General features: G+C 42.7%; 8 protein-coding genes across 8 annotated transcripts; 3 read left to right on the top strand and 5 right to left on the bottom strand.

The window, feature by feature from the left end:
- Positions 1-5,832: 5,832 nt before the first annotated feature.
- O0I10_011637 (uncharacterized protein) lies at positions 5,833-10,377 on the top strand (the record flags this gene model as incomplete). The annotated part of the gene is made up of 1 exon (XM_058491601.1): positions 5,833-10,377. The coding sequence occupies one exon, from the start codon at positions 5,833-5,835 to the stop codon at positions 10,375-10,377; it is 4,545 nt and encodes a 1,514-aa protein (XP_058337669.1).
- Positions 10,378-10,974: 597 nt separating this feature from the next.
- On the top strand, positions 10,975-12,865 carry O0I10_011636 (uncharacterized protein; the record flags this gene model as incomplete). Its single annotated transcript, XM_058491600.1, has 2 exons — positions 10,975-11,380; positions 11,442-12,865. 2 exons carry the CDS (start codon positions 10,975-10,977, stop codon positions 12,863-12,865), a joined length of 1,830 nt encoding a protein of 609 aa, XP_058337668.1.
- A 922-nt stretch (positions 12,866-13,787) lies between these two features.
- Positions 13,788-15,804, bottom strand: O0I10_011635 (uncharacterized protein; the record flags this gene model as incomplete). The annotated part of the gene is made up of 2 exons (XM_058491599.1): positions 13,788-15,034; positions 15,087-15,804. The coding sequence occupies 2 exons, from the start codon at positions 15,802-15,804 to the stop codon at positions 13,788-13,790; spliced, it is 1,965 nt and encodes a 654-aa protein (XP_058337667.1).
- A 2,690-nt stretch (positions 15,805-18,494) lies between these two features.
- Positions 18,495-20,573, top strand: O0I10_011634 (uncharacterized protein; the record flags this gene model as incomplete). Its single annotated transcript, XM_058491598.1, has 2 exons — positions 18,495-19,212; positions 19,276-20,573. The coding sequence occupies 2 exons, from the start codon at positions 18,495-18,497 to the stop codon at positions 20,571-20,573; spliced, it is 2,016 nt and encodes a 671-aa protein (XP_058337666.1).
- A 975-nt stretch (positions 20,574-21,548) lies between these two features.
- On the bottom strand, positions 21,549-22,923 carry O0I10_011633 (uncharacterized protein; the record flags this gene model as incomplete). Its single annotated transcript, XM_058491597.1, has 7 exons — positions 21,549-21,830; positions 21,901-22,054; positions 22,129-22,283; positions 22,332-22,521; positions 22,588-22,651; positions 22,711-22,844; positions 22,901-22,923. The coding sequence occupies 7 exons, from the start codon at positions 22,921-22,923 to the stop codon at positions 21,549-21,551; spliced, it is 1,002 nt and encodes a 333-aa protein (XP_058337665.1).
- Positions 22,924-24,450: 1,527 nt separating this feature from the next.
- O0I10_011632 (uncharacterized protein) lies at positions 24,451-24,834 on the bottom strand (the record flags this gene model as incomplete). The annotated part of the gene is made up of 1 exon (XM_058491596.1): positions 24,451-24,834. The coding sequence occupies one exon, from the start codon at positions 24,832-24,834 to the stop codon at positions 24,451-24,453; it is 384 nt and encodes a 127-aa protein (XP_058337664.1).
- A 651-nt stretch (positions 24,835-25,485) lies between these two features.
- O0I10_011631 (uncharacterized protein) lies at positions 25,486-26,166 on the bottom strand (the record flags this gene model as incomplete). Its single annotated transcript, XM_058491595.1, has 3 exons — positions 25,486-25,758; positions 25,820-25,973; positions 26,045-26,166. The coding sequence occupies 3 exons, from the start codon at positions 26,164-26,166 to the stop codon at positions 25,486-25,488; spliced, it is 549 nt and encodes a 182-aa protein (XP_058337663.1).
- An 80-nt stretch (positions 26,167-26,246) lies between these two features.
- On the bottom strand, positions 26,247-26,840 carry O0I10_011630 (uncharacterized protein; the record flags this gene model as incomplete). The annotated part of the gene is made up of 4 exons (XM_058491594.1): positions 26,247-26,439; positions 26,508-26,571; positions 26,631-26,761; positions 26,818-26,840. 4 exons carry the CDS (start codon positions 26,838-26,840, stop codon positions 26,247-26,249), a joined length of 411 nt encoding a protein of 136 aa, XP_058337662.1.
- Positions 26,841-27,473: the final 633 nt, after the last annotated feature.

Below are 27,473 nucleotides of genomic sequence, written 5' to 3'. Positions count from 1 at the left end.
CGTATCACTGACTTATTGTCCACCTTTATTCTTTGCTTGATACAACAAACCATAACGCTGTTCCTCCTCAAAGCCGCGAGATTTTCCTTCGTTTGGTGTATGACATACGCACAACAAAATCAGAGGAAGTTTTCAACAAGCAGCTGTTGGCCATGACAACGCAATTTCCTCCTACTAAGAATTGGATCAAATGGTGGCTGCAGCCTACAATTCGTAGTATGTTATTCAATACCCTGAGTGTGATGAAACCTGATTAGTCACATGTTCATTGGCATCCCTCAACAGTATGAATGATCACCCATATAATACAACAATGCAATATCCTTATACCCATGTACATATGATTGATACAAAAGAACCACTTCTCATAATAAACAACCGACATCAGATCCTCACAGCATTTTCTAAGCGTATCGATTCTTGATCTTTTTATTGCAAAGATCATAAACACCTCATCCACCAAGAATACTAGCATGATCTCAGCCATCAATCTCGCTGGAAGAAAATCTGGAATGGTGTTTGTATTATTGATAGTACACAAAAATAAAAGATCAAAGAAGCCAAAACAGATACCATTACCTCTTCTCCTATATACAAGTCAATGTGGACATTCGAGCTATATCTCTCTATCATCCTCTATCCTAAACGTTTCGACTAGGCACATTGGTTTGGGCAACAAATCGCGCATGGATCGCTCCCCCGACCTATTTGTTGCTGGTTCTCTTCCACTGGAACCACCCTCTGCAATATGCATAGCTTTATAATTGTTCAAAGCACGACAGGTATCAGAACCTGTTTGCACCTACACGACACGCCAATGCGAAATCAAAAGCATAAATCGAATACTCATTTGGCAAACCCCACTTCCTGTTTGCCTCAGTAGCCAATGCTGAATTCTTCACAAGAATCAAATGTGCGAAATCAGCTTGAGTATTGGCAAATCTTCTTAGCATTTGTCCTGGTTTACTTCCACAGAGTGAAATAACATCCGTCATTGGATATCTCTTACCAATAATTCAAGAGCATAGCCATGTTGTATACTCATTGCTTTCACCATTGACATTGCATTTGTTTTCCTCTCAATTGGAATGGTAGAAAAAGTTGGCATAGCATACATAAGTGTTTGTCATTGTCAAAAGTAGTGAGTTTGAAAGAATCAAAGTGAGCAGCTTGCCTTTCGAATGTCCATGGAAAGGCATCCCGTCTTGCGTCGTCCATCATTAAGTGCCCATTGGATACAAATAACAGGGGTTTCGCAGTCAATGCTGCTTATTGTCTATATGCTACCAATGTTAGGAAGATCTCAAATGGCTTGACAAATGCTAACAAGGTCAACAGGATTTCAGATAGGGATCTTGGTAGGAATCAGGAAACGGTTGTAAGGCTCCTTTTGATATTGTATTTGTTCTAAAGCAAAGATGTATAGTTGCGATCAAGAATAAAATACATACCTGCTTCATTATTCTCTTTAAATGTGATTGGGATTGCTAAATTGCCAAGGGGTGTGGCATTCATAGCATGCACTAGAAGTAGTTTGCCATCTTAAAGAACATTAGAATAATGCTGTTGAAAATTGCACTATTCCAAAAAGTAGCTGCACCACCTACAAAAAAATAAAAAATCAAGGGAACATACATCACTAAATAGATTCATCGGGCTGTTGTCACCATCATCATCACCTAGGTCTTCAATGTGGTCATCCTCATGGCTCCCAAAGCTGAATATCGGGTTATCTTCTTGCTCAGGGTTTGTGTCAAAAGTGATGAGTGGGTCTTCATCTTCTTGCTCAGGCTCCGTGTCAAAGCTATTAAGCAGGTCAGATGGGGCATGCGGAGTAACTATTTGGGGAGCCTGATGCCATGCATGATAATCCTGCTCCTGTAGTCTGATTATGATTCTTCGACATCCATTCAAAGTGAGCTTGTAATACACTTTAACTGGGTATAGAATTTTTTAAGGTGGATGTTGTAGTTTTTGTTTCGCTTTCCTACCATGTTCTCGCTATCAACTTTTTCTGGAACTTTTGAGTGGAACATACAGCTTTGCAAATAATACTTATCAATGATGGAAGAATGGTATTTGTATTCACCCTTAAGAAGATTGGACACCATTACCCATTGCCTTAGCTCATCATATATAAGGAACGTATCCTACTGTTCCACATTGAAATGCGCACAATATAGATGAAATTGGGACGAGAGAAGAGTAGAGCGAGGCTCAATAGTAGTATGATTTTCATTTATTTCATTGAGTACACCTATTGTTATCTTTGCTGTTGTCTTGGGTATATGGGCAGCATCGATGGCCCGGATTGCAACATGAGGGCATTTCACCTCCATAAACTCGCTATACTTTACACATCCATATCCTCTATCCGTGTATGCGGCGATCGGCACCTCAAGAGCATCAGCTGCCACTTGATAGCAATCTTGGTTAAACCAATGAGCACCCTTGCAGGTACATCTTGTAGAGAATGAAGTGGTAAGCTCATCAAGTAAATTCTTTACTTGACGAGCACTTGGAGGTGTGTTGCATCTTTGGACGTTGTCGGGTTGGCCAATAAGGGCATGTTTGCCTTGGTCTTCATAACTTTTAGCCTCTTCAATGGCTCCTTTACTGAACCCGAGCTTCAGAATTTTGTACACATCTTATATCTCAATCATGCATAATGTGTTGTAACATATGGAAGCTAATAAATACTCATAGCTCTAATGGATGAACCATTGACAAGTATGCACCAAGCATCATTGCAACATCCAATGGTACAAAAAGCGAGCATTATAATAATCCTGGTGGGAACGCTCTCGAGACTTGTTATAATGCGATAGCAGCATAATCGTCTTGTGGGCTTGGGACCAGAAGATGTTTCGCTCATTCCAGAACGAATTATCCACTCGAAGCTGAGCGAGCTCTTCGCCACGACTTGGTTGGCCGTAGGTCAAGGTGATAAAAGCTAACTTGCAGCAACATCTTGGCCTTGGCAAATGGGAATTTCTCTTCATCACCTTCAACCATTTTCGTTAGCACACGAAAGCCACAATAACCATCGCCTTTGACATTGATTGCACCATTAGTAAATCCAAGAGGGGTTTGACGATTGATATCAACGTCCAAGCTTTATATATAAAAGAATGAATCAGCATACATACATGCATAACATACACCAGGCGATTGGTCTACTACCATGATGAGACCTTGCTCTTTACAGATTTCCGCCTATGTACGTAAAGGCTTGGGTGTAACAGTGGTCTTCTTGGGGAGGTAAATGTCATCCTTCATATGAGCGATGGCTCTAACGACCGCTGTTGTGGGCACAAATAAAGGATAAAGGAATAGACACAAGGAAAGATACAGTGAGGCTGTTAACTACCGAATTATTATGAAAAGAAGTGCCCTATATACTTGTTACAGAGAAGGGGAATGAGTGGTATGTAAGCTGTATTGTAATTATGACTGGACCAGCCCTTGATACGATGATGGATTATGCATGAATGCCACACATGCATCTCCTGTTGATAGTGTTCTCTGCCAAATAGCACTTACCTGGTTCCTTTGCGTAATCGGGGGTATCTTTCAGGAGCTTTGATTTGCTCGCAGCGCCGTTGTTGTCACGAGTTGAGTATTAGTCGAGGCTGTAGACATAGCAATGCATGTATCCTCCGATGAGAATTAATCAAAGACTAAGAATTCATTTCCAACTACCTTTATGCTGGGCTATTTTCCCTATTATTGTTCACGATCTTAGAGGCTGCGATACACTAGAACAACCAAATAAAACAACTCAAAATGAATACTACTACTCATACAAAGCAGGTGGGGATGACAACTGCTAGGGAGCTCTAACATACCAACAAAGGGAGGCCAAAGGGGAACTTGTGTGTGAAGGTGTATAGATATCGATAATGTGGTAACTCTGCTAACTACTAATGTGATACGACATATAAGATAAATGTACGCCGTTCGTGACAAAGGACCTCTGGCTTGCGGTACATACGATATATACAGGGATTCGATTCTGCTTTGGCAGTCTTGTGCCCTGCTAGGATCCAGGTATATAGCGAGGAAAAGAGCTCTTTTATTTACTTTGCTGCAAGATAATGTTTTATACTAAAGTAGGATGTCTGGTGATCGATTATGCATAGGGGGTATTCATGTCTGGACTTTCTATAACCATCCTCAACACTATGAACCACCTAAAGGACCGCATTGCTTTTCCTTGGCTGCTCACTATGCGGAGTTCACTTCAAATGTTGCCAGCTACCTCAACTACCTGAAATCTGCATTCACGAGTGCGTATGATTGTGATATTTTTTAAGAACTTCGATAATGAGCAATGTTACTAGAACAATGAAAAGAACACATACAGGAACTGTACATGAATGTGTATGTGGAATTTGGGAAGCAGCAGAGGAAAAGGCAACCTCTTCTCTGTTTATGCAACCCCTGTTGATCCGGTTGTAGTTTTTGCCCGTCTCGTGATTTCTTTGTCTCAATAGCTAGCATGCATGATTCCTTTTAGTATTTAACCCCATTGCTACCCATTGTAGTTTCTCCCCTCTTATTGTCTTCTTTTCCCTTTTGTCTTTGGGATCTTTTTAACTATCTACTCAAGTCCTTTCTTGTAAGCTGCAAGTGCAACCCTTGTGTTCAACTATCATTGTTTCTCACCTTTAGCTCTTTGTTCAGCTATCTGTTTTATACCTCTCTGAGTCATTTCTTTTACGTTTTTCACCCAATTCTTCAAACTATCATATTCTTCTGGTGCGTATTACTTATTGTCATTGCTGCTTATCCATGTTATTAACAAATCACTCAGGTGGTTTATTTTATATCATTAAATTCAGTTGTATACGTTTTACTGTGCAATCATGTGCGGGGCATTTAAAGCTGGAAGGTGTACAACAATCTCACATGACCGCACCAGAGCCTACCCCCTGTCTACTATGCTAGCAACGACTACGCCAGACTATCACCACCAAAGAACAAGCAATTGTATGATCCTCGTCAGCTGAAAGTAGCTGCCAAGCAACCTGCCCATGATGTCGACTTGTTAAGAAAATTAATTATCCAACATGATGGATCGATTGCAGACCTCAGTAATACCAGCTGTGAATGCCGTAACTGAGAAGTCAATGCCAAGTGGTGATTCTCCTATGGGATGATGCTACAATTGTGGTCAACCAAGCCATCGTTCTCATGTTTGTGATTATGATGGTTGCTATGCAACAAGGCAAGGTTAATTCAGGGAGCAGGCTCAAGCAATGAAACAGGGATAATAAGAAGGCTGAGATTAAGGTAACAAGGATCAAGGACAAGGAACAAGGTATGAACAAGAGCTGCAACAATGACAAGAGCAAGACTATAACAGAAAGGGTGGCCATTAGGTACATGATCACAACACACCTGTGCAAGATCACGTGCCGAGTAACAAGGCAAGGATAAAGATCAATGAGCAAGATATCAAGGGCTAAGACAAGGTAAGGGCAAGAGTGTACAAGATTGGCACAAGATAATCAGACTGAGGTTTATTGAATCTGAATGCTGGCTTATTTATACAAAGGAGAGGAATGATAGGAATGAAACATCAATAAAACATGTGAACTGTGACATTTATGCATCATACCAAGGGCTGGTCCCGATACAATCATAACATCTGTACATACCATTCATTCTCATTCCTATTCTCATTCTTCATAATTTGTATATAAGGACACCCATTCATGTAATAAATCGGTAGTTAATAGTCTCACTGACTCTTTATTGTTCCCTTTTCTCTTATCTTATTACGTGTCCACCACATTTTTTTTTCAGTGAATTCTTTTTGCTACCGATATGGCTGCCAACAACAACCAAGAAAAGACCCCTGCCTCCTCAAGCTCTGCTGGTCAGCACAACAACGACAACAACTCCCATGAACCCGTCCAAGATCGTATGAAGCGATTGTCATTGCAAAAGGATGACATGGATGTGGACGAAGAATCCCAAGCTACGCCTAATCAAAACAACAACTCGTATCGAGAAGCTATCGATACCATGCAAGGCCTTGAAGACCAAATTCAGGAGAAACTTGTAGCCTTTCGCATCACTATCAAGGAGAAGCAAGCACCCGAAAAGCAAACTCAAGCATTCCAAGAATTGGCAAATCTACGCGAGCGAGCGGAAGAATACCGCAACATTTGCAAACAACAATACCCTGGCCGAATCGAGTTTTATACATGGGAAGAAGTACATCAACAAAAACAACCACCTAGCAACAACTCGAACGAACACATCGTGCCCAAAGAACTCCCGGCGTTGCAATGTATTGGAGGCGACCATTGGCATCCCACCAAGGCTCTTCACTTGTCAACCGAAATGTTTGCAAGGGCTTTCGAGAACGAGCTCAATGCTGCTGGCCTGGATTACGACAAGCACTGGAGACGCCTGTTGCCCAAGTGTTTAAGCGATGCACAAAACATTTGGCTGACAGCTGAAATAAATGAGAACCCTGATTTGACTTGGCAAGAAATCCGATCTCGACTAGTCACCAAGTATGATACACCGGAACAACAACTCAGGAGCATGGAAATCGTTTTCAACATGAGACAGCAACCTCAAGAGGATGTGGGCACCTATGCTCGTCGTTTCCACCAAAGGTGCATTGAAACAGGCTTGGATCAATATCACAGACCAATGATCGTGGCGTTGCTCTCTTCCCTACGCTGCAAACAAGCTGCCTACAACTTGGTATCCACAAGGTTCGCCACTGGGTTCACGCAACAAACATTGGAATCGATCGTACAATACATTGCTGGTTTACAACTTGACCAAGATACAAGACGTGTGCATGAAGGTCCGACAACCTATGAGCCACGCATGAGATATGAGGGTACATCATCCCGTGAATCTCATTCCAGACATACCAGACCATATCACAATCGTTCACCTAATCGAAATCCAACATGCCAATATTGCAATCGATCTCGCCTACGCGGCCACAAATGCAACGAATTTCGCCTAGCGAACAATCTTCCTCCACTACCACACTTACCACCAGCTCAAACAAAGATCAATCGCTCAGCAATGATCGTCGATACTACTTCTCTCAATGACGCTCTTCCATGTAAGCCATCTAAAAACACAAATGATGTTGATGAGATCCTAATACCAGTGACCATAGAAAACAAACGCATCCATGCCTTATTAGATGATGGCGCAAATTTTTCGGCAGTAGATAAAACGTTTTGTGATGAAAATGGAATAAAGATCATACCTGTAAAAGGACATATACAACTTGCCTCTGCTGATACAAAAGTCGCCCGTATTGGAGTAACTGAAGAGCTGGATATATGGTACAACAACCGCCACATAAAACATTCGTTTGAGGTCATGCAACTTGCTCGTGATAAAAAGGCTAGCATTGGAAAGAACCTCTTCAATGAGTTTGGCATTGGGTATACAGGCCTCGCATTTACTTGGAAAGACGATCTATTGGAAGAAGCAGAAAAAGAAACAAATGACGAACCTGAGACACTAAACGCGCCTGCCGGCACACCAGAAGAACAAGCCACGTTCATGTCACTCGTGCAACCATGCATCGATAAGAATGGCGAAGTAGACAAATACGCACTATGCCCACTGCCACAGGCTGTTATCAATATCAATACCCCTGATGATGTATACTGCTACAGAAGACAATATGACATACCGTACAACATGAGACCTATAGTTCAAGAGTGCATCGACAAATGGCTCGAAAGTGGCACCATCGTTGAAGTCCCAGCAGATGCGGACAATCGTTGGAATAGCCCGCTAACCTTAGCACCAAAGAAAGACTCAGAGGGAAAATTGACAGGACATAGACCATGCCTAGATCCTCGCTTAATAAATCAGTATCTTGAAGATGACAACTATAGCTTACCTCTTATTAATGAAATCTTTGATCAGCTTGCTGGAGCTTCTATATACACTACCCTTGACCTAGCCAGTGCCTTTCATCGCTTCCCAATTAATCCTGCACATCAGCATAAAACCGCATTCACTGCTCCAAATGGTACACGTTACATGTTTAGAGGCTGCCCATTTGGCTTAAAGCCTATCTCAGCAAAATTTCAGCGTGTCATGCACATCATATTTCGAGATCTCCCATACGTCACAACCTTCGTAGACGATATCATTGTATACTCTCACACAAAAGAGGATCACGCACAACACGTTATTACAGTAATTAATCGGCTCACAGATGCCAATCTCATCCTTCAACCTAAGAAATGCTTTTTCATGCAAAAGTGTGTCAATCTCCTCGGTTTCTGCGTCGACAAGAATGGTCATAGACCCGATCCACGTAAAATCACAAATGCACAATCTTGGCCAATGCCGCGTACCTCCAAAGACATTCAAGCATACCTTGGCTTCATCAATTACTTTCGTGATTACATTCCTTACATCGCTGATATCACCAAGCCGCTGCATGAACTCCAATTTTCCAATAACGTTGCATCCCAATGGAATGAACGGCACACACAAGCCTTTAATTTACTCAAACGTGCATTATTAGAAGCACCTATCCTTAGCTACCCCAATATGAATGAACGATTCCACGTTGCGACCGATGCATCGAACGTTGGTATAGCCGCTGTATTATATCAAAAGTATAACAATCGCAAACACGTCATCTCATACATGGCAAGAGCCTTAACCAAATCAGAAAGAAACTACATGATCACCAAAAAAGAATTGCTAGCTGTGATTTTTGCTCTAAAGAAATACCACAAATACCTATGGGGAAATAAATTTACCCTTTACACAGACCATAAAGCATTAACGTATCTACATCACCAAAAAGAGCTCAATTCAATGTTGACCAATTGGTTTACCACGCTATACAATTATAAGTTCGACATCGTACACATTGCAGGACGATTAAACGGCATGAGTGATGCCTTATCACGCCTCTTCCATGAAGGCCATGACGACCTCACACATAATACATTGGATGCACACGAAGAGAATCACACTAAAATAAGTCGAGCAGCCGAGCTAATCGCCGAAAACACCTTAATACCACCTGAGAATGAACGACCACAAATACTTGAACAAGCCCACCTATTTGGCCACTTTGGCGCTAATGCAATTGTACAAGCCATACATAATAACGGCCTACATTGGCCAAATTTAAAGCAAGAAGCTGTCAACTTAGTAATGCAATGCCCTGAATGTCAAAAATTCAACATAGCTCAAAGAGGTTACCACCCACTCAAATCCATTACAGCTGAATCACCAGGAGACCATTGGGCCATGGACTTAGCCAACTACGAATTATCAGAAAAAGGCAACCGCAACCTACTTGTTCTCGTTGACATGTGTACACGTTTCTGCATCCTACGTCCTTTACCAGACAAAGAAGCTACCACTATCGTAAACACCCTCGTACAAATCTTTTGCGACTTTGGCCTCCCTAAAATCATTCAGTCCGACAATGGCAAAGAATTCGTTAATGATCTCATGAAACGTTTTGCCAGAGCATCAGGCTTTGAACATAGACTTGTACTACCTTATCACCCACGTGCCAATGGCTCTGCAGAACGATGGGTACAAAAAGCTACGTTGTGTATCAAAAAGGTGTTGAAAGGAGCCACCACCAATTGGGATTCATATGTACCTGCTGTCCAACTTGCTTTGAATGCCAACGTTACATCACGCCATAAGACCCCACCATTCACCCTCATGTTTGCACGAAGGCACAATGACTTCAAAGATTATACCAATATACCCGACTCCGAACCTTTGTCAGAGGAACAATTACTTGAACGCATACATCACATGAAGGATATCGTATTCCCTGCCATTCGGGAAAGCACAAAGACTATCACTAAACGCCAAGAAGCATACTTCAATCGAAAACATAAGATGACACAATATAATATCGGCGATTACGTGATGGTTCGCTCTCCTGAATTATCTAGCAAATTCGATGCCACATACAAAGGCCCTTATCAAATCATCAATACCACCAATGCAGGGACGTCGTATGTCCTTAAAAACTACGAGGGGGAAATACTCCCTAGAAATTATCCGCCACAATCGCTCAAACCAATACAAGTACTAGAGCATATACCCGCTGATGAGATATACGAGATTGAAAGCATCGTTGGACACAAAGTGCATAAAGGAAACTTCTTGTATCGAGTGCGTTGGAAAGGCTATTCGGAAGATGACGACACTTGGGAGCCACCTCAAAACTTTAATGATCCATCCTCCATCACCACATATTGGAGACGAAGAAACGAAAATCCCCAAAACATCTTAGAACGGCTCAATCTCAAAAGAAAAAGTAGCAACCACCCACATGCAAATAAGAAAGCACGATACCACCTCCGTAATCATCAAAGCTATTAAGCTTTTCCACTAGGCTTTACAGCCTCGAGGGGGGCAAATGTGACATTTATGCATCATACCAAGGGCTGGTCCCGATACAATCATAACATCTGTACATACCATTCATTCTCATTCCTATTCTCATTCTTCATAATTTGTATATAAGGACACCCATTCATGTAATAAATCGGTAGTTAATAGTCTCACTGACTCTTTATTGTTCCCTTTTCTCTTATCTTATTACGTGTCCACCACATGAACAAAGCATCCATGATGGTCCACATGATGATCATGACAGTGATAAACCATATGTTTGCTTGTTTGCATGCATGAAAAAGAAGCGTGCATGATTTGGAATCATAATGCAGCTAAAAAAAAGTTGCCAGCAATCAGTGATAGAAAAAGTTGTACCAAGCCGTATGATTAACAAAATGATGCATGGATGATACGTAAAGGGGTGGTGTTAAAGAAAAGCTGGCTACATAATGTGATCCAGTGTTTTGGATGGGTACACGAGATGGGCGCAGCTGATTAGGGTGATACAAGACATCCGCAGCAGTTGTATATAAACAAGATCCATGTAGCATCATCCTACCTTTTGTCTCTTTTATGTTGGCAATGGCCAATGGTAGCTTTGCTGCCATTTTCCCACACGAAGTAACCGGTTACATTTTCTCACTCCTTTCTCAAAAAGATCGTATACAATGCATCCATGTATGTCATTTATGGCGACAAGGTGTCATCTATTGGTGTGATCAAGCATGGCGTACGACTCAATTACGACTATTTGACATTGACAGCATGATCGCTTGGCTCGCTGACGTGTCACCTATCATTCATTGTTTGCATATTGATTCAACGTTGGACCCATCCTTTGATGCTGCAGACATCCAGGAGGCTGTTCATGGTGACACAGACATCGAAGACAGCATGCGTAATCAACAACATATACCCGCTGCGAAAGAAATACCCACCCACCTAAGCAAATTGCTATCCATACCCTTTGATCAACTCAAATCTATCCGTAAGTGACATGCACTTTTTTAAAATGTGTACAGGGATCATGACACAAACATGCTTTATAGGTTACGATACAAACGGGGTGAATGCTGAGATATTACAATGCTTGATTCAACTCGCAGGAAGCAAGGTGCGCACATTAAACATACAAGCCATTTACCAATTCATGTCAAAGAAGCCTCTTTGTGTTGCCTGGATCCTTGATCAATGCCCACAATTGGAAACGTTCATTGATTCGGAATCTGTGTGCGAGTTTGTTGTAAAGGATAAAACATCCTTGATACCATGTCGTCTTGAGAATTTGGATTTGGCACGTCAGCGATTTGACAGCAAGGAAATCATGTTTCTTTTAACGAAATGCCCATGTTTACGACGTTTACGATTGAGTTGTTGGTTTACCATTTCCATGTCCCCGATAATTATGCTTGAAAAATGTCCACGATTGGAATCCTTGGAATGGTGTCATTTACGATACGGCAGTCCATCTTTTTATCGGCCTGAATGGTGGCGGCGTCGTCAAGTTACGTATGCATTGGATGATGAACAACAACTATCGTCTACACCTAGTACTGGATTACGACAACTTGTAATGGATAACGTTTATGACACGGACCAATATGCTTGCATTAACACCATCATCAATCGACACCATGCAACGTTGACAAGGATATCCATCACATTATACATGGACGTCATGCGATCGCGTGAAAGTATCAACCCAATCCCAATGAACCTTGAACGATTGGACTATCATTTCCATCAAGGAGCACAAGAGGAGATTGAGTCATTTATACGTCCTCTGGTTGAACATTGTCATCATCTCAAGAGCCTTTCCATTCGCACCGATTTTCGTTATGCGGATCCCAATGAAGTTGTGTTACCACGATGGTTTTTTGTTGCCATGGCAACCTTGCATGCATTGCAGCATTTGGCGATTGAAGTGGATAATGACGCCGATGACATGGTTCATTTTCTTGAAGCTGCAGCCGATTGTTCAATCCCATTGGCATCGCTTTATTATCATGGTGATTGGATGACGTTGCCATGCATCGATGCGATTGGCAAGATAAACACGTTACGATCCCTTGCATTGAGTACGCATGAAAAGACCTTGGATACTTTTGATGTCTCCATCCTTACTGGCCTTCAACAACTACCGCATCTTGAATCACTCGCGTTTAAGCATCATGAGAATGGGTTCTTCCAGTCACCCGAAGCATTTGATTGCCTTTATCAATTTCCTTGCTTGAAACAACTCTTTATTTCCATACAAGATGGGTTTAATGTGGATGGAATACGACATTTGGCTGATCGACAACCTCCTTTGGAAGAGATAGTGCTCTTGGATTTGACGGGTGATTGTAGCGAAGAGCTTGAATCTTATGGTTTGGAGGAAGCATTGGATTACGCAAGAGAGAAAATAGCTAATGTACAAGGGGGTAGAGTATGTCCTGAATGTGATCATCATACTAGAAAATACGACATGTAATGTATGGGATGGATAAATAAAACAGTGTGGCACCCCTTTGCCTTCAATTTCATTCTTGCCTTTTTCTCCTCAAACTCCATTCCACGAACAACATCTTGACCCCAGATTCCTTCTCACCCCCACCACCACGATGCATTGGACGACGACGACATGTGTATACCACCTTCAGCACAATGACCACACAGCTTGATCTGGCTTTCTCGGTTACAATCTACAAAGTAGGTAGGATGGGCTCATGTTGGCATACAGGGAACACGAGGATACCAACGTACAGCTATGACACCTTTTTCACAAGTACAAAGGAAACATCGACATTGGGTAAGTGATTCATCCATTGGATTCAGTCTACAACAACAACAATGCGAGGGGTCGTTTGCATCTTTTTCCTTCGTTGATGGTATACAAGCATGCAGCAAGGATGTGGATTCTTTTGAATGCTGATTGCGATGGTATTGGATAAGGATGGATCGAGATGTATGTGCACATATCGAGGAGACGAGACTGGATTGCCCAAGTTTTATTACGAGTAGAAACGCCCCCATCTGTCGACCTTACATTTTCAAAACCACGTCTCCATGCAACATTGGATAGGATACTTAGCTAGTGGATTGTGCTTATAATACGGGGTTAGTGAAGGAGATAGCAAAACCAATCATTCAGAGTATAGCGTTGAATAAAGGTTTTGGATTGAAATGAAGATGACAAGAGCCATCCGATGATACCATATCCATGTTGAAAGGAAAAAGTGCTCATGTATAGGTTGAGAGAGCTTGTTTTATAATTATCACCCCATGCCCATATTCCAATACAAAACACCCTGTTGATGTTATGGTTTTTCAATCATCCATATCTGCCAATCATCATTGTATATAAAACCCCTCGATCATACACTCCATCCCAAGAGTTTGTGCTTTACTCAATCTCAACGATATTCAACATGGGCTATTTTGGTGCGTAGCAATTCTAGAATGTAACCCTTGACCGGAACATCGAGTACAAGTGATTGCAGCTTTGGGAACTTGATGAGGCTGAGGAGATCTTTGTCTGTCATGCTTGTTGCACGAAGAATAAGACTTTGGATGGTAGGATGAACATGGCAGGCTGAAATCGCGCCATCCGGTATATCTGTAAAAGTAAACCGCAATACCAAGCTTTCAAGTAGAGGTAAACCTTGAGACAATGCTGAGATGATCGCTTTAATGTCACTAGGAGGAACGCCAGAAAATATGATGATTTTCAACGATCGCAATTGTCCAAGGTGGGTGAGGGGAATCATCCACTGAGAAAGATTGCTGATTGATATTTCCAGTTCTCGCAATGTCGAACGATTTCCAAGTTGAACGTGATGCTCGATCAGGCGGCAAAATGATTGGGAATGATAAGACATAGGCATTACAGAGAGTCTTTGTAGATGTGAGAGCCCTGTGATAGCATTTATCAAATCATCATTGTTTCCCCCCGCCAATTGATGTGCCATGATCGTACGAAGATGAGGTGCATGGCGGATGATCCATGAGGCAAGTGGCAGAATGGAGTCGTTATTCGATGATACATAGAGTTGGCTCAATTTTCTCAATACGAGTTGCGACTTGGATGAAAAGATTGCTGTGTCATCGTCTTCCACCGAGTCTCCCCTCAAATCAAGCTCTTGAAGCGATTCACTGTATTGTGCCAAGGTCGAAACGATTACGTCGCTACTGTATTTTGTACCATGGGGCCCTATTGTCAGCTCTTGTAATCCTTGTTGTTGATTATCCTTGACAAAGTGCGTGCTGATGTTGTCGCCATATCGTATCACCTTCAACTTGGGGCAGTGCTGATGAATTGTGGGCAAAATTCGTGAATCAGGCATTGGATGCACACAGAATGTCAATAATGATGGGAGATGGCTGAGGATATTCTCCATGCAGTTGTATATATTAGAATCACCGATGATGTCGAGCAGTCCCAAATGCGTCAATTTCGGATAATCATGGGTCAATGTCAAAGGAGTTGCAATGTCCAACCATTCCATATCGAAGCTCACAAGATGCGGACACCTATCCAAGATATCGCTCATCAAATGGATCGCATCAGCTGATTCAATTCGCTCAAAGAAGAGAGAAATCTTCAAATGTGTCAACGTGGGACTCATCGAATCGAGAAACAGAAACATATGCATTCGATGACCTTCATGAGCCAGTATGAGATCAACATTTCCACCATCATGGATGTTACTTACAATCAAGGTCTAGATGTCGAATTGCTGGAAAATGGGCCTTGACTAAAAGATCAACGACATCATTGGCCGATTCCTCCACAGGAGTACGCTTTACGAATAATGACTTGACATAGGGAACATATGCCTCTACTGATTGCTCGAATTCATTTGGCGTCATCATGGATCTGTCAACTACCAATGTCAAAATATTGCATTGCAAGATACTTTGGCGCCAGGTGTGTGACACTGATAGCAAAGGAGATAACCGACCGAGGGTCGTTTCCAATGGATCAAACAGCAATGGGATAAGGGTGGTCGCAATGATATCCATAGGGAGTCGACTGATAAAATCAACGCGTTTGGTATCCTCCTCCTTCAAAGCATGAGAACGGCATTGGCCAAGCTGCGTGTAACAAGGATCGCATGAAGGCACCCTGTCAAGACCTTGATCATACATCATCACGGCTGCACGTTGTCGTCCCTGCTCCTGATAAATGCTGCCTGCTCTCAAATACCCCAACGAGGATCCAGGTGCTAGTGTTCGCATCATGGCGGCATCGCGTAACGCAAGATCGAACTGGGCTCCACACGCCAATGTAGTTGCTCGCTCATCAAGTTTCTCCATCAATCGGGACAAAAGCTGGCCAATGTCATGAGTTGCTGCTGATACAATGGTGTCGCCTTGTCCGTGATGGGCACTGGTGACAAGGACGTCTTCATACTGAACGCTGATAGTCATGGTCGTGAAAGATAGAAAGCTGTTGATTTTGCATTCAAGCATGTATCTTCTTTTTGCATATTGTGTAACCTGCCCAGATGTTGTAAATACCATTCCCCTTCCCGCCTTGATGGTGAAAAGCACAGAGACAAGTTGAACGTGGCATAGCCTTTCCTGATTTATCGATGATAGAGCAAAGCAGTTTAATAAAGACCTTTGATTATACAGGATTCTAAACTCGACAACGACACATCCAAATACATAACGTGACATACAAGTCCTTGTTTTATACAACCAATATTTGCAAGCTAAAATACGTTGTTTTCATTCCATGAGCGTGTATCTTCATGTAGCCATCTATCCCAATTGTTTATTTTGTATAAAACGTCTCCTACAATGATTGAGTAGAGGAGATAATCACAACCGGATCACTTTGTCCCTCTATCCTTATTCCTCCATTGAACGCCAATCAAGGTGGTGTTGTATTGCATAAAATGTACAAGAACATGTTTCAGAGTGGGTGAATAAACAATCGCTGTGTATGGTATGAGGTAACGCGGGTGCCATCCATAATACTGCATCATCCTTGATCCTTCAAACCTCACAAACGCATAGCCTTTCTTGCCTATAGATGCAATCCAGCACATTGTCCTTGATGTTGTCCATTCCGTAATTGTCTTGAGCATCCTTCAACAGCCACTCATCCATGCAAACATGCTGAGTAATGTTTTGTATCCCACATGGCGATTGCTGATCGATGGAATCCTTGGCCATTGTGATATGGTCATCAACGCCATCCACCATCATGCATTCTTATTAATCATTAACATGGTGCATATGATATCCAATCTCTTGTACCCTAGTTTACCTTGATGGAGTCGGTGGTGGATCTCTTAAAGAGAGCAAGTCATGGTTGTTGGGAACAGACAAAGCTGCTGCTACATAGTATTGTTAGCATGTTGTAGCACTACAGCCACTCACTCGCTTGTGGAACTGGTTGCTAGGGTCTTGACAGGCAATTCAAGTAGGGAACGTTGCCATGGCATCGTGGTTTTCCTTTGTTGTGACATGGTCGCAGCAGAGACCTGATGATGTAAAGGTAGCTTGTCACCTTGAAAGGGATTGTTTCAAGAAAGCAGTGGGAAGCGTCATTGTCCGGTCGAAGCGAAATGCGGTTGGAGACGGAAGAGGTGAAAACAAAGAACAGCCAAACTCGGGTGCTGCCACCATTATAACCGATTGCGTGTTACACGAGCGCCGCCGCCACATTTTGTGAACTATGCACATGAACAAAACACCCCTGGCCAGTCATCCAGATGCATCGAACATCGCGTGTACGACATGCTGGATGCATTATCTCTTAGCTTGGATAGCATGTGTTCAAAACCCTCCTCTTTACATATAAAAGAATAAGTCTCTATCAAAGCTTGTCAGTAACATCACCATCTTACCTATGGGGTTCTGTCCTAGTCATTTATCATCCACATAAGTAAAACGCCCTATTCGCTATCGCGATGTACATTATCCACGCCTGTCACACATTATTGTGTATGTTTATTCTGATGCAAATGTTGTCATGGGAAAAAGGAAAGCAAAGCTGTATATGAAATTGTAGATAGGAAGAACTTGAATGAAACCGTATGACCTTCTTTGAAGACGCCTACACAGGTGTTAAGCAGCTCCAGCAGCAGTCTGATCGCTTCCAGATGTTGTGACCTTATCGCGGCATGTAGGCATCATAAAACCAGTGAGCGTTGGAACTGAAGAAATGGCCAATAAGAAAGCTGTTATGAGTATACATGGATTATTAGGAAGATAGATGACTCTGCTTACTCTCTACCACTTCGCATTCTGGCATTTTTCTACAGTACTTTTCCGAAGTACCCTCACATTTTGCTTGAGAGAGAGGCGCCAAGGCGGCAACAGCAAAGACAAGAGATAAAATGGAAAGACGAGTGAATCGCATCTTGAATGGGTAGAGAAGCCAGAAAAAAAAGGCACACGAGTAGTAACGGGTATTTATAGCTGAATAAGACCTCTTTCGGTTTAATATGTACGTAGAGCGGCATATCTAGATATGCAAGATAGAAATACAGGAGATGGCAAAACATTCATCGCTATTACAAGTCGTTTGTACTGCTGCAAGCATCATGCAGGGGTAAAAATGAATGTATAAAACGTTCGTTGGCTGTTTGAGTAGCAAGTAGATGTAGGTATTTATAGTTGTCTTTATCCTAAGCCAGGTTTGTGTTTCCTCATGGTACACACACACAAGTGGCAAGTATGCCATCATACATCATTTCGGTTAGAAAGGGTGCCATCATCATGCGATAATAGTAAAAGCTTTATGTTTAGCAAAACGCCCATGCATGCGAAAATTTACTTGCACTTTTTAGCTTTCATGTTATGATGATATTGATGGAGCCCTGTTACGTACGTAGGAATAAAACCCCTTTAGCGCTTTTGTGGTGCAACGACATCCCATCGTTTTACTCAATGCACAATGGCCCTTGATACTCATGTATCCTTGGCTGGAACTTGAAGACACTTTTAGTACCTTGTAAGTGATGATGCTTTATTGGATATTGTACAACGACGAGTGATTATTATGCAGCAAGAAGGTAACACATGATGATGGCTAACTATCACCCCTTGAATGTTGCGTACGTATCCATTCCCACTTTCGGCTTTGGCATTTGGGGAGCCTCTTTATGATCGAGACGAACCTTGACGTTCTATATCCAATAGGACCACTCGACTACACCAATGACGAAGCAGCATGGCGTATCCAGATTATGGAATCGACGACCCAAGTTCAAGATTGTATGGAGAACCTCATGTCAGCCCTTGATGCGAGAGCATCTCTCCTTGTCGCTTGCAACCAACTGAATGCTGCCCTTCAAGATGCGCTCGCCATGATCTCGATTGCACCGTGGTCAGTGACTGGATACCTGACAGCCGGCCATGTCTATTCCCTTCAAGACCAACACGCTTCAGCTTTGAGGACGTATCAACAGATGCTGCAAGATGTACCCGATTGTCATCCAAGATACCACGAGTTTGTCAAAGCCAAGGCAACCGAATACGAGCTTTGGAGCAAGCGTGTGGACTTTGTGAGCAGGTTGCCCATTGATCTGGTGGTGTCCAATCTTATTCCAAGGATTTTGGATGATCAGCCTATGCTGGAGATTGGGAAACAAAAAGGATACCTTGATGTGTGTCGTACCTGGCGACAAAGGATCGCATTGGCAGGTGGAATACCTTTTCATATTGGGCCTGAGGACTTATCAGTGGATGAATATCATCGATTATCGGATATTGCGCCTTATCTCCAATGGCTCTCTGTATCACAAGAAGGACAGCATGAAATCATACCCAAGTTGGCCCACTATGCACAATTTACATCATTGCAGCGATTGGATGTGAAAGGTAATAGGCTATACGAGAAGAGCAGCAGGCGCGTGGTATTGATGACAACAACCTTACACATAGAATCTGTGACACGCACATCCGATCAATTACTGCCTGCATTACGTGCATGGAGCAACACCTTACGACATCTCAATCTGGAATACCAACGCAATGAAATACCCACACACCGATACCGACTTTGTGATATCCTGGATGCATGTGCCAACCTTACTTCCATCAGCATGCGGTGTAACGATACAAATCTCCCATTTTTATTCACTATGCACTATCCCAAGATAATCAAGCTGGATCTGTGGGTAACCCAATTCAGATTCAACAAGGCCCGGATTGCACCTTTACTCAAACCATTCCCTCGTTTGAGATCCCTACGACTACGTCCCAGTCCTGGATCGGATATTTTCCCAGCCATCCAACGATATTGTCCTCGGTTACAACAACTCTTTGCCGATTGTGTATGTCTTCATCTGCCTGATCTTCCAAAGGATCAAGGGAAAGGATTACGCGTTCTTTGTGTGGCTCAAGGGATTGGTCATGCCAAATTCAATGAGGATGCCTTGCTACGATTTATGATGCAGCATAGCGATACCTTGGAGACCTTCATCACTGGATCGGATGGATTGGATTTCATGGCAAGGAGATTGCTGGATGCTCAAACAACTACGACATTCAATCGGCTTTTGCATATACGAATTCCGTTTATCATACGATCATCCAATCTCAATCCTTTTCTCATTTGGATGGTACAGCATGCACCGAATTTGGAATCGATCGACACCTTATGGAGCAGTGAGCAACAACCGGTCATCGAAGCGTTATTGGAACATCCACGTTTCAGGCATATCGGGTTTCGATTGCCATCATGGTCCGAGCATATCAAGAAACAATTCATCATGCATCATTTGTCGCTTGGAGATCGATCCAACCTGCAAGAAATGACAATCCACTTTGAGGGCTCTTCTGGATCGGATTCTTGGCTTTACAAGGTGCCTCAGCTGACACAGTTGAAAGCGTTTGAATTACATTTTGATCGTCCTATTACGATACACAAAGCCATCCCTTTGATTCTCAAGCTTGCTGAAGCATGTATTTCTTTGGAGCGCCTCACATTGGCTTGCGATCGATGGACTATCGGTTACGACCTCATTGGCAAGATAAAGCTTCATCCAAATTTGAGACGCCTTGTAATTGATGCAGAAGCATTGGAAGGTCATCCATCCGCCATTGGCAGCAACTTTGACGGACTTGAGTCTTTACATCTTCGACTTTATGAATTCAATTGGGAGGACATGGACATTTTAAGGAAGAGAAGGTATGCATTAACGTGTGAAAAGAGAAAGTATAGAAACTTTTCTGGTTGATCAATAAACCCCATTATTATCCTCATCTTTCATTTTATCCCAATGCTCTATGTGCTGCTGGGTGATTGAAAAGTAAAAGACTAGCTTGATTTTATTGCATGATACACGCATTTTTCTAATCTATTGTCCTTCCCTATTTCATCCCTCCCATATAAACGAACCATACCACCAGCATTCCTCTTCAATAAAGTCGTACGATTTCCATCATCCAATCCTGCGGTTGTATAGCGTAAAATGTACAAGGGTAATGAGGGCCATCCTTAATCATCCACCATCGTGATCCATCCAAGGCCACAATAATCATAGCCAACCCTGTACTTTGTTCTTGATGCTATCCATCCCGTCATTGTGTCGGATCGTCTTGATCATCCTTCAAGGGCCAACCATCATACAAACATCCTGAGTAATATCTTGTATCCCGTAGTGAATGCCGATCGATTGAATTCTTGGCCGTTGTGGCATGGCCACCCATGCCGCATGATCCATGCCATTCCTATCCAACCTTCACCATGGTAAACATGACTCCTTTACCCATGCAAACACTTGTATCCCTCCTCACCTTAATGAACCAGGTGCATCGTATTGCTTCATAAAGAGAGTATGCCACCGTTGTAAAGCTGCTATATAGCATTGCCACTATGCTATAGTATCACGACGAGAAAGCATCACACGCACCACCCGCTTGTGGGACCTGGTGGGAAGAGGCGACAGCATTGGCAGGGACCCCATGGTCATGGAGCTCGTTGCGGAATTGTCACAGCCGAGGCTTAATGGTGCACAGTATTCTCTTGGTCATCTTGAAAGTGGTTGTAATGGGATGTAGTTGGGAGTGCCATTGTCCAGTTACAAGGGAACGGAAGACTTGTAGATTTGAAAGGACAGCTCATCTTTATTTTCACCGACACATCGGTTTCTGTGAGTGATGACTACACGTGATCATACTTTTTGCATCTAACACATACATAACAATCGCGTCTATGACTTTTTCTTGTAACGTGGATACGCTAATGACCATAAGCCTTCTTTAGCCTCCTGAATGTAAGAGTAGACTCCTCTAAATTCCACAGGCGGGTGATGGACGACTCCCGTTTGCACGCTTTGTACGTTGTCCCAATTAATGTATTTGAGGAAGCCATTTATGCCATCTGGTACGGTACTTTGATAGAGCCACATGGAAGGGCCGTCTTGTCTAAACACTTTTTTAAGTTCTCGACCTGGACGTGCAGGATTGAGGATGGATTCGAAGCAACGACGCATCTATTGATATTCGATCACCTGAGTCCCACTAGCTAATGTAGCGCTGATATGGATAGAAAAAAAGTCTTACCAAAACATAGGCCAATACAATAAGTGGTTTTGGCACCAACTCATGCTTTTCCAATTCGACCATACCACTTTTGCAAAACACATGATGGATGACTTCGCCGATGGCTTCACTCTCCAGGAACCCACCTTTAGAGAGATACCCTCGACGTGCGAATCTATCATGGTGATGTCGTCCCAATACGTTATATAACCCGCTCGCACTTCCTTGGAATGTCTATTTCATACGTACCTATTATCATGGAGGAGGTAACGACAATGATGCAAGTGCTCTTCTTCCGCCCGGCGGTCATAGATGACTTCCTTATCAACTTTGCGACTTTGAGAAAGCAAGCTTCGTGTTCTGTAATACATGTCTTTCCGTATATCATTTAGGGTCATCTCAAACTACATCACCCAGCATAATGTCAACAACCCAGGCAGCGTGTGGTATACATTGGTTTCACTTGCCTGAAGGGATAATGGATATTTCAATGTCTCTTGTGGATCCAAAAGCTGTCCTTTCACGCGAGCATACACCTCATGAGCAGCTTGCTCATAGCAATCGGGAAACGCATTCTCTGTGCATATATAGTGTTGGATGGCCTTATCAAAAACAGGGCCCACTAGGATTTGCCGCTCACTCCTAAAAAAAATAAACCTGTAAGCAACCAAGAAACGGATGCTTGTTACCATAGCAATGGATATATACCTCTCCAATCGCTTGCCGTGGTTAGCGATATAGTCGTTAACAAGACCATCTACCGACTGCTCGTCTACAAAGTACCTGTGAGTGGATATGGGTTGCAGATTTGGGTGTTACATGATACATTACAATCCGACTTTGTTGGTTGCGTCTGATCAGAGGAGGCGCTTTGGGCAGTATTCGTAGACATATAGAAGGCCATACAACCACCTTGTTGTTGACGGCATCTCATCCGATATTGAAAGCTCATTCCACGAGCAACTCTGTGTAGAGGATGTTATTTTGTTGAACATTCCATCTCGAGATGATACCCTATTACCTGCCATAGTATCGTTGAAACATGATAAGGAAGGAAAGAACTTTGACACATGGACAAAGATTGCTGTGCGTAGTTTTTTTTTATATCGATTGCTGAGAAACAATTGAGGGATGCAGGATACACAACTCGTCCCATTGCATCATCACAAAACGACACTCATCAGACAACCTCACCACCATTTCATCCATCTCTTGGCATCCTTTGTGATTCGTTAATCCGATGTAGGTCCATGAATATAGCTTGTGACCATGACGATTGCTGCTACATGGGGTGGGATTGAGAACACTGCATCTTGGTAGGCGTTGCCGTATATAGAGATATGCATGAGAACAAAGAAATCGCTACTGTCACACAATGATGATGTGTGCGGAAGGTTCCGAGTGCCTGCCAACCCCTTCCACCGCATACAGCATGCATGCAGCATGTTCCCAGATGTTCTCATTTACAAGTCTATTTGTTTTTCGTGTATACGCGACACAAGATGAGTGCTCGCAAACTTTGAAGTAATAGCCCCTTCTCTCCCATTCACCTTTATTGCCCAATCCATTGCATATGAACGATTCGCCTACTCCAGCCCATCATCTCCATCCTTCAACTTTCTTGATCCGAGGGGATTTGGATGAGAACGCTCAAACAAAGAAATATCATCCAATATTAGCAAAATGTACTAATTTCCACTCCTCCCATTCAACTCCTAGCTTCTTGTCCTTCCTCCCACTCTCAACTGTTGCCTCATTCAAGTACAACCACCAGCTACGAACGATTGTCCTGCTTCAACCCATCCATGTCAACCTTACAATTATCTTGATCCGATTGTCTTTGACTCAATGGCAAGTTCATGGCTTGTACGCACCCCACTGCAACACCCACGTTTCTTGACACGTCACCTTCTCTTGTACACTCCTCTACCACGATAACCCCGTAACAGCGTTCATTCCAGCAGTTGCTACTAGCAAGGTCTTCACTCCATTGTCTCAAGCAACATGCTTTACTTGCAGCAGCCTGCCTTGCAGTCTTTTGTTATGTGGATAGCAGATAGCCATCATATAGAAGCAGCTTTATTTACGTGTATCAACTTGTTTTCAATACATACGAATTTCTATGGATATGGATTTGAATATCGTTTTCATCATGAGATAGGAGGGAGGAATTGCATGCACATGCATCTAAAAAGACACGCTGGAAGAGATCAACAGCTGTAGAGAGGTATCTATTTACTGCGTCATAGTGACGAAGGAAAAGCAAGAAGGGGGTGATGGAGAGTATGCTTTCCGATAAGCTGTGGAGGTCTCTGTAACAATAGCAAGAATATGTGCTCAATAAAAGGATCTACGTTACATCGTCATCCAGCCTATTACCAATGCATCCCATAATTCCATTCATATGTGAGAGACAGGCCTGTCTCTTGGTGCTGTACTAATCCGGTTTATTTTAAAAGTGAAAATCCATTGCACACTATTAATCATGGTCATCATCATCGATGGATAAAAACAGCCTGCTCATTGGCATTGAAGCTACATCACGTAAACCAGGCAGGGTCCATGTGTAGTTTATTGGTAACCTGGAGCTGGTTTGCATTGGATATTGTAAAGGGGACTTCGAACTTCGCCGGCAGCGTTATCGCTATCGTCCAGTCTGCAGTCCATTAGCATCAACTTGCCATCCTCGCAGCTATAGTGGAAATCGGTGCCTTGGAGATACGCGTACGAATCAATGTGCTTTGGGTCACATTTATTGGACCTATTTAGCTTGGTTTTCGTTTCATGCCGGTAACCACACGAGTAGTGAATATCATTGCCTTTGGGTCCATCACGATAGAGGGCGTAGTAGCCATACTCGTTTCCGAACTCCTTGCATTTAGCTTCACCTTCTTGTTTGGATTTAACTAGAAAAACATCACCAGCGGCAGCAGGTGGGATCATCCATGCTGCCATCATGATCGCAATCAGGGAGAGCAATGATGGCGTATAATATCCTTGACGAAGAAGCTTCATTATGACCAGAAAAAAGGATAAGGTTACATGCATCGTCATTATCCGATAATGGCTGTATATATATCTTTGAAAACAATGTCACATCCCTAGTGATACGTACTATGCGTACGTATGTATGCAGTTACGCCTGATAATCACTTACGCCATCAAAAGGCAACATCATCCAACAAGCCAAGATTTTTGTGTGTTGTTATTATTGTACGATTCACTCAGCCAGATTTCTTTATTAAAGAACCTTTCATTGGAATGAAAATCTGGTCTCTATACCGTGGACATTATTAGTGTAGTAAAACAGGTGGATGCATGCAGACAATGCATCACGCATCTTTAGTTGCTTATCGTGTACCCCTTTGTCTCCGCAAATACGAAATCCTCTAGGATCACGCCACCACTTCTATATTGCATAAGATAAACTAAGGGTAACGTTTGAATGCCCATCTATGCCCACCACACTTCAATCCAGCACATGGAAGGTATCATTTCATCTTGCGTGAGTGATGAATGAAAGCAAATGAGAATTCCATGATTGAAAGAGTCCTTGGATAAGCTATCCACGGACCAGCCAATACTTTATATATAAATGATTGGGTTCTATGACTTTTCCTCGTAATCTGGATATGATGACCATATGGCTTCTTTAGCCTCCTGAATGTAAGAGTAGACTCCTCTAAATTCCACAGGCGGTTGATTAACGACTCCCACTTGCACGTTTTCTACGTCGTCCCAATCAATATCCTGGATGAATTCACGAAAGCCATCTGGTACAGTATCGCGATAGAGCCACATGGAATAGTTCTCTTGCTTAAACATCTCTCTGTGATCTCCATGTTCCGGATTGAGGATGGATTCGAAACAATGACGCATCTATTGATTGACATTGAGTCCCACTAGATACAGCGCTGAGATGGATAGGCAAATGTCTTACCAAAACATAGGCCAAAGCAATAAGCGGTTTGGGTACCAGCGCATGTTTTTCCAATTTGACCATACCACTTTTGCAAAACACATGATGGATGACTTCGCCGATGGCTTCACTCTCCAAGCGTCCACCTGTACAGAGGTATCCTCGACGTGCAAATCTATCATGGTGATATTGTGTCAATACGTCATATCCCCCCTCCCACTTCTTGAATGTCTCTCTCATACGTACCTATCATCTTCGAGGAGATAACGACAATGATTCAAGTGCTCTTCTTCCATCCGGGGGTCAAAGTTGTCTATATCATCGACTTTACGAGGTCTACAAAGCAATCCCAGTGTGCTGTAATACATGTCGTACTGTATATCCTTTAATGTCATCTCGAACTACATAATGTAGCATAATGTCAACAACTCAGCCAGAGGGGAGTACATCATTGGATGGCACTTGCCTGACGGGATAATGGATATTTCAAAGTGTCTTGTGGATTCAAAAGTTGTCCTTCCACACGAGCATACACCCAACGAGCAGCTTGCTCATAGGAGTCGGGAAACGCATCCTCTGTGCATATGTATTGTTGAATAGCCTTATCAAAAACAGGGTCCACTAGGATGTGCCGCTGAACCCTGAAAAGTGAACCTTTGAGTTAAGTAACAAAGCAACGGCTGCTTGTCACCATAGCAACCTAGATTACCTGCTTGATTCCCTGCAGAATTCAGCCACTTGATGTTTAGTGTACAAATTTTCCAATCTCGACTCTACAAAGTACCCTGTGAGCGGATATGGGTTGCAAAGTTGATATTACATGATACACTACCATACGGTTTTGTTGGTCCTGTCTCATCAGAGGAGGCGCTTTGGGCAGTATTCGTAGACATGTAGAAGGCCATACAACCACCTTGTTGACGGCATCTCATCCGATATTGAAAGCTCATTCCACGAGTAACTCTGTGTAGAGGATGTTATTTTGTTGAACATTTCATCTCGAGATGCCACCCTATTACCTGCCATAGTATCGTTGAAACATATGATAAGGAAGAAAAGAAGGTTGACACATGGACAAGGTTGTTGTGCGTGCGTTTTTATATCGATTGCTGAGAAACAATTCAGGGATGCAGACAACAGGATCCACGACGCGTCCCATTGCAGCATCAAAAAAGGCGCTCAGACAACCCCACTACCACTTTATCCATCTCTCGGCATCCTTATGATGAGATAGTCCGATATAAGCCCAGCGAGATGGCTTTTGATTATGATGATTGCTGTTAAATATGGGGAGGAGATTGAGAAGACAACATCCTGGTAGGCATTGCCGTAAATAGGGATAGGCATGAGAACAAAGAAATCACCTTGTCACACAAAGATGATGTTTACGGAACGTTCCGAATGCATGCCAGCTCGCTCCACTGCATACAACATGTTCCCAGATGTTCTCATTTACAAGTCTATTTGTATTTGTGTATGTACGTGATACAAGATGAATGCTTGCAAACTTTGAACTAATAGCCCATTCCTCCCACCACCGCTCCAGCCCTTCAACTTTTTTTTATCCGAAGGGATTTGACTGAGCAACGCTCAAACAAAGATGCATCATCCCAGCATCAGAAAAATCATTTCCAGGTCTTGTCTCTTCCTCCCATTCCCAACCGTTGCCTCATTC

Source organism: Lichtheimia ornata (genome assembly GCF_029851405.1).
Source record: "Lichtheimia ornata isolate CBS 291.66 chromosome Unknown scaffold00095, whole genome shotgun sequence".
Lineage (NCBI taxonomy): Eukaryota > Fungi > Mucoromycota > Mucoromycetes > Mucorales > Lichtheimiaceae > Lichtheimia > Lichtheimia ornata.
This window is presented reverse-complemented; position numbering and strand designations above follow the sequence as displayed.